Below are 7,048 nucleotides of genomic sequence, written 5' to 3' on the forward strand. Positions count from 1 at the left end.
GTTTGCAGTCATCTGTGAACTTTGTTAACCAGAGTCCCTTAGTGTTGGCCTGTACTTCAGAGAAGTAAATGCCAAACAAGAGCGGTCCCAGGAGTGAACCCTGAGGTAATCCACTTGTCACTGGTCTGGAACTAAATTTGGAGTTGGATACTTTTACAGTCTGGGTTCTGTCATTAAGCCAGTTGTCAACCCATCGAGTGATGTAGGGATTTATGCCCAGTTTAATAAGTTTATCTATGATTCCTGAATGGGGGATGGTGTTGAAGGCCTTGGCGAAGTCCAGATAGGCTGTGTGGGCCACCTTACCCTCGTCCCCAGCTCTGGAGACTGATTTGAAGAAGTCCAGAAGGATAAATTAATGCAGGAATGGCTTGGTTTTGTAAAGTATGGTAGGTCTATCTGTTTTCTTTTCAGTCATTCCTGTTTTTGTATTAGTAGGGTTGTAGGTAGGTTGGTACTATGTGGGAAAGTATGATTACATATAGAGAAGTGCAAGGCAACAGCACAGCAGGAATTGGCAGGAAGCCCTTTGCCACTGTTATGTGACCTCAGAGATGGCATATTAAAGTGGCAGTAGTGGGATACTTAGGGGGCAGAGACCCCCACATGGGAGTGCAGGTGGACTTGCCCACTGAAAAAAATTGTTTTAAAGTTTCTTTTGTTGTATTATGTTGTGCATTAGGTTTGTATTTATTTGCACTGACTGGTTATTTTTAATTCGATCTTTTGCACTATCACTTTTTTCAGCATTTGCTATGTTTGTTTCTTACATTTGTTGCTCGTTAATTTGTTCTGTGGATCATTGTTTTTTTTTTATATACATATATATATATATATATATATATATATATATATATATATATATACACACACTTACGAATGCACATATAAATAGGCAGACATACAAACACACACAAAGATATGCATGTGTGCAGAGTGCATCTGCTCAAACTGTTGTTTTATTTATGTATTTATTTATCATTTGTTAACTTATGTGTATGTGGGCTGGTCTGTGCACCTTTTTTTTCCTGCCATGACCTGGTCCAGCAGAAAAAAACAAAAACAGAACTGTGGTATTTCAGTTTGGCATTGTGCAACTTTTAAACTGTACTTTCCTTTAACTGTCATTTGATGCACTGCATTTCCAGCTTATGATAGTGAACCATATATATATATATATATATATATATATATATATATATATATGGATCTACCTGACTTGGTCGACAGTTCATATGGTCGAAAGTTTATTTGGTCGACAGTTCATTTGATCGACAAGCATTTTAGGTGGGGGGCTGTGCCACCCCCCCCCCAACTATATATATCAACTCCAGGGTTGCACAACATTGGGGAAGGGGGCAAATCTGCTTGTCGACCAAATGAACTGTCGACCAACTGAGTGTCGATCATATGAACTGTTGACCAAGTCAGGTAGACCCATATATATATATATATATATATATATATACACACACACACACACACACACACACACACACACACACATGCACACACACATGCACAGACACACACACAAAGAAGTTTAATAAAATGAAAAAGCAACAAGCAAAAACTAAAATATCATTTTCATTATGAAATATATAAAAAAAAAGTAAATGCAAATACCACAAAATAAAAATGTACTGTACAATTTAACTTCTCCCCGGGTATATTCATTTATATTGGAACTGAGTCTAGGCAGAGAAGAATAACTACTGAAATATTACAAATTACAGTGCCATCATTTTGCATTAGTACATAGTCAGATAATTTAGACTGTGAGTGATTGTAGTACACAACCCATATTTCCTTTCCCAATGGAATTTTTCGCAGACAACTGTATAGTGATATAGAGCAAGTCTCTAATGGAGTTTATCCTGTTTCTGTTAAGCAGTTGCACCTATACTCTTTTTGAAGATATAGAGGCTATTTATTGAGCTGCACCATCTGGACTCTACTTAAAATTTGACTTACAGTGACTGAATGTCAGTATCACAATGTTTTTTATAATTACATTTTACCACTTATTGTGGGATAACTTATTTAATAATATATACATTAAATGTTCATTAGTCTGCAATAACGGTGTTACTGTCACATCTGCCAATATGCATCCAGCAGTATTTTCCCACCTTGAGATAACAGTTCCCTTTCCTGAAAAATAAATATAATCACATTTAATATTGACTAAATGTGTATGATGCATTGTTTTATTAAAATGTTGCTCTGAAAGCCTATTACTTCCCATAGCTGTATGTCTTAATAGAAGCTTATTATATCCCTTAAATGAGCCTGGCATCAATCTGCCTGAATGACAACAGTGCAAACAGCAACACAAGTCTGACTAAAAAAGCTGTACAACTCCATCAATGCAAGTGACATACTTCTAGGATGCCATTATATCACAGTTCATTCGCCACTTTCATAAAACATAATCTGCTATATATTTAATGGTTGTCTGACTCCCATAATCTCATACACATTTGTGCAATACATTAGCAAGAGGCTGCAATCTGCCCTTTCCAAAATTTTCTGTCTAGCCAGTAACAACTCCTATTTACAAATCACTGGCCAGCTCGTAAATCCGGTTTGCTTATCTGTAGGAAATGTTTGATCAGAAAATGCGGAAAGGTCAAGGGTTAGAGTTAGAGCAGGGAAGGATACTGGTTCAGAGTACCAATTTTTTTGTTTCTGGAAACAAATCAAAAGTTGAGCAAACTACATATCTGACTTCCAGCTACATTAAAATGCTTTTCAAGTAAGGTTAGTGGTGGTGTTTAATATGCCTTACATTTCTATGTTTCTGGGCTGCAGTATTGGAATGTGTAGGCTACATTTTCAAATTGGTAATGATGAGACTGAAAGGGTTAAGGGTGATAGTAGGTTACCTATTTATTTTCGGCTGCAACATTGCTCTCGAAATGTGGAAAAATATGTGTTATGAGTTTACCTGAGTAACATGTGAAGACATGGTAAAGATAAAATAAGATTATGTGCTCTTCATAAATGGTTTTCAGATACAGTTAAATATAAAACAAATGAGCCTAATGCATGAGTTTGTTATACAGTGCAGTTTTACATTTCGGCAGTGCAGTCGTGGGTCTTTGGCACAGGAGACAGTAAAACTGTGGGTGTGGTGCAGAGAGCCGACATTGTTTTGGAAGAATGTGTCACGAGGCAACTTGCAATCTTAGTAAGACAATACCTTGAAATTAAATCTCCCCGCCAAAAAGGACAGTACAGAATATAAAAATATTGTTTCCATATTTATCAGGCATATCTTATTTTCCCCATGAAGTGTGTCTCAATGTTGCAGTGCTGTGCACAGTACTTTAGCACTCCTTTTATTTTTGCAAGAGGTTTATAGAGGAAAAAATTAAAATAACACTAAAAATGTTGGGGCACTTCTGTAAAACACACACATTAAGTTTTCACAGCATGACCACACCTATTATTGTGTGACTGCGGGCGTATGTAGTATATTGATAGACGTATAAACATATATGCATATTGAACACACACACGCACTCACACACTATTTTATTTGCAGAGATGCAAATTTAAATTTTCATTGAAACAACAGATGCCTACTTTGTGCCATTTTGTATTTTGCGGTAAGGAAAAAATGGTATGCTGTTTGCTTAGACAAAAGCTGAGTAACTCAGTAAGCATTTTTGTTGTACTGCTCAAAATGTGAGTATGGGCCAAACCTGATGCTTTTACAGATGTTTTACATATGAAGTAGGATACGTGAACATGTGTTTACTCAAGAGTTAAAACATCATGCTCTAAGTTCTAGGTTATATTATTTCTCTCACTAATGCCAGCGCCTCCTGTTTGTTTGGTACTGTACTCATCTGCTTTCTTTTGTGGGTGATTGATATTTATTTATTTATTTATTTTACATTTGTTGACTGGGATAGTTTGACTGAGCTGAGTAGCCCTTTTTCAGCAGAGGCCCAGGGAGAAAAGTTCCACAAGCATTAAAAAAGGTTATTCAAAGCATTAATAGAGTGATTCAAAAAAAAAAAGAAGGAGAAAAACATGTAACAACAGAAGTTTAAAGAAGTATCCAAAGTTAATTGGACAAATGTGTAATAAAAGCAAAGTTCAAGTGTATAACTACCCTTTATCTTGTGAATTATAGCACACATTCCTCTTTATTTTCCATTACACATACAGGAGCCTGTGTGTGTGTGTGTGTGTGTGTGTGTGTGTGTGTGTGTGTGTGTGTGTGTAAAGATGTATTCAATTTTAATTACAAGATAAAGCCTTCAGCAGCAAGCCAGAGTAAGTACTTGGCAGACAGAGAAGTCAATGCTACTACAAATGGCAAAAAAGTGGCTGTACTGAGTATACGTTTTTATTATCTTATTTTATTTTTTTTCTGCCTAACTGACAGCTAATCTGTACTTTGCCAGATATCTGCATTCGTTTTAAAATTCACACTGCGTGCTAATTAAGTTATTTAATAATGCAATGAACTCTGGAAGAAGTCCGGGTTCTGCATTAGTGATACCCAAATGACTATTGTTTGCAGAAATTGATCCGATTAATATGTATTTTACTAGAAACAGGTTCTCTTAAACTGCCGGTAGCATTGCAAGAAACTAAGTGGTTTAAACAACAGTTTGTATAGTTCTGTAACCGTAAGTCTTCAGTTTTTTTATATATATAATTCTGTGTGTCCTTTCTATGTCTTAGGAAAAGCAAAACCCCACGTTTCACTATTTCCTGATGATGAAATACTGGAATCCCAACTATTGGCTAGCTGCCTTGTAAATAGAGGAACAACATTATTTTAGAGTACACAGAAAAGAGGGTTAGTTGAATTTTAATATCCGTGCCTAGGCTACAGTTGCATGAGCAGTGAAGGCAGGAGACCTCCAAGAACACTTGTAGTCCTACACTTTAAACTAGCCATCCCCTACACGCGATAACCTTCTGACATGTATCATATAATAACATTTCACAATGCAGTTGTGCATTCGTTTATTCACGGTTTAAAACTATGCTTAAATATACTTAGGAATAATTTATAATACTTCACTTTGTAAACATCAGCCTTAAAGCCTGTGACTTCACTTATGACAACAGTGTCTGTGGCTCGTAACACAAAGCGCATGGAGCCACTTTTGGAGACCGTGTCCGGGTTACTTTGCAGACAATGATACAGAAACTGTAGACAGAGCCTGTAATTAATTCGCTTCTTAATTACATTGATGATTGTGCTCACCTCAGAAATAACTTAGAATACTCCCCGAAATATCCACACCCTGCAATCGTGCGCAAAGGGCCACATGACTCCTGCTTCTGTACATTATGGTTTACTTACCATCCCAAGAGAACTGATCATCCCACACCGACCACATCTGAACGATAAAGAAAGGAGCCCAACAAACGATGTAAGCCACGACAATCACGAATGTCATTTTTACTGTGCGGATCTTGGCTCTGGAAATTGTCCTCACACTACTAACACATGAAGGCATTAGCCCGTTCTTCAAAGCGTACTCCGACATACCCTGCCTTGTCTTGCACTTGATGTTTCTCCAAATGCTATGACAGATGAAACCATAACAAGTTGTCAGAATGATCACCGGGATTATGAATATTCCAAACGTTATCCAAGTAATGTAAGCTTTAGCTCCCCAAGGCATGATAAAATTTGCCCAACAGTCATGCACATCAGAACCGTTTTTTACTTCAGTCAAGGAAAATATGAAATACTGCGGGGTACTCAGGACAAAACTTCCAACCCAAGCAGTGATGATCATCATATAGGACCTCTTAGTAGGCTGTTGTAAAGTTTTCAGTGGGTGGCATATAGCAATATAGCGATCAACTGTCATGATAACCAACATATATGTTGAGGCAAACATGCCCATAACTTGTAGGTGCTTCACTATTCTACAAAGAATATCCGGTCCATAAAACCTGTAGGTTACTTCCCAGCAGAGCTGCGGCAGAACCTGAAAAAATGCCACAACCAGGTCAGCTAAACTAAGATGTTTAATAAAAAGATGCATCCTAGACATCTTTTTCTTGCTTTTGTATAGAGCAAGCAACACACTAATGTTGCCTATCACAGCCACTAAAAAGATTACTGCTAGTACAGTGATTTCAATTTTCGCTAACTCCTCATCTCTCCCATAAAGATCCGTAGTGTTTGAAGCCGAACTTGCATTCTCCTTTATTCTAAGAAGTCCACACGCAGAAGTTCCAATTTCGAGACTACAGTTCCACATGGTTCCTGTTGCAGCTGTAAGCTTACGCTGCCTTTTTCAGTGATCTGCAAATTCTTCCAGAGATACCAAAGTAGATGTTTGCAATTAATTGTCGAAAACCAATATAGTGTGACGCTCAGCAATATTCCAGAAAAATGAATCGATATGACCAGGCTAAGTGTGGACTGGAAGTTATGAATGCGATTCCAACTTAAACGGTTATCATTTGGCTCTAAACCCACTTGGGAGCGACTACGTTTGCAGCCATATTACATCACTGCCAATGAACTCGGAACTCGTGCACACGCATAGTTCTCATGCGACTGCCCTACCAGTGGTTTATGCTAGCTACACATTCCCCCTTATCTGTAGGCAATAAAAAGTGTCTTTTTCAGTGCTGTGAGCTGAGGGTGTAGCTGAACAGTTTACATCGGGATTGCCTTATTAACTGAACTACCTCATCCATTCAGGACTGCCAGACTGGTCGCTGTCCCTGAGGATAAGATTGATTTCTAGCTAGGATGTTGCAATGTTAAATAAAAGAAAAAAAGTACTTGCATTGTTTTCCTTACGCGGCTAATATTCCACAACCTCAAATTTGAAGTGTCTATATATTCGCCTCAGGTCGTTTGCAAAATTATGAAATTGTGAATTCAACGACACCTTTTAGAAAGCATAGCAAGTAAAATCCAGAAAAATAGCTAGCAGTATGGAATAACTGGCTACTGGTTTAAGCATCAGCTGTGTATGCCTTGCTCACCCTCACCTTAGGTGAATACGCACTGATGCTCTCTATCAATGTGTCGCAGAACATTATTACA

At 37.6% G+C, this 7,048-nt stretch overlaps 1 protein-coding gene across 1 annotated transcript in view; it reads right to left on the reverse strand.

The window, feature by feature from the left end:
• Window positions 1-6,524, reverse strand: part of AVPR1A (arginine vasopressin receptor 1A) — a 447,811-nt gene extending 441,287 nt beyond the window's left edge. The window contains 1 exon segment of the mRNA XM_044088291.1: window positions 5,336-6,524. Within this exon segment, the coding sequence (XP_043944226.1) occupies window positions 5,336-6,248 (913 nt within the window). The 5' untranslated portion in view covers window positions 6,249-6,524.
• Between the last annotated feature and the right edge of the window lie 524 nt (window positions 6,525-7,048).

The sequence above is a fragment of the Protopterus annectens genome, chromosome 11.part0 (genome assembly GCF_019279795.1).
Source record: "Protopterus annectens isolate FY-2018-M chromosome 11.part0, PAN1.0, whole genome shotgun sequence".
NCBI classification, from domain to species: Eukaryota; Metazoa; Chordata; order Ceratodontiformes; family Protopteridae; genus Protopterus; species Protopterus annectens.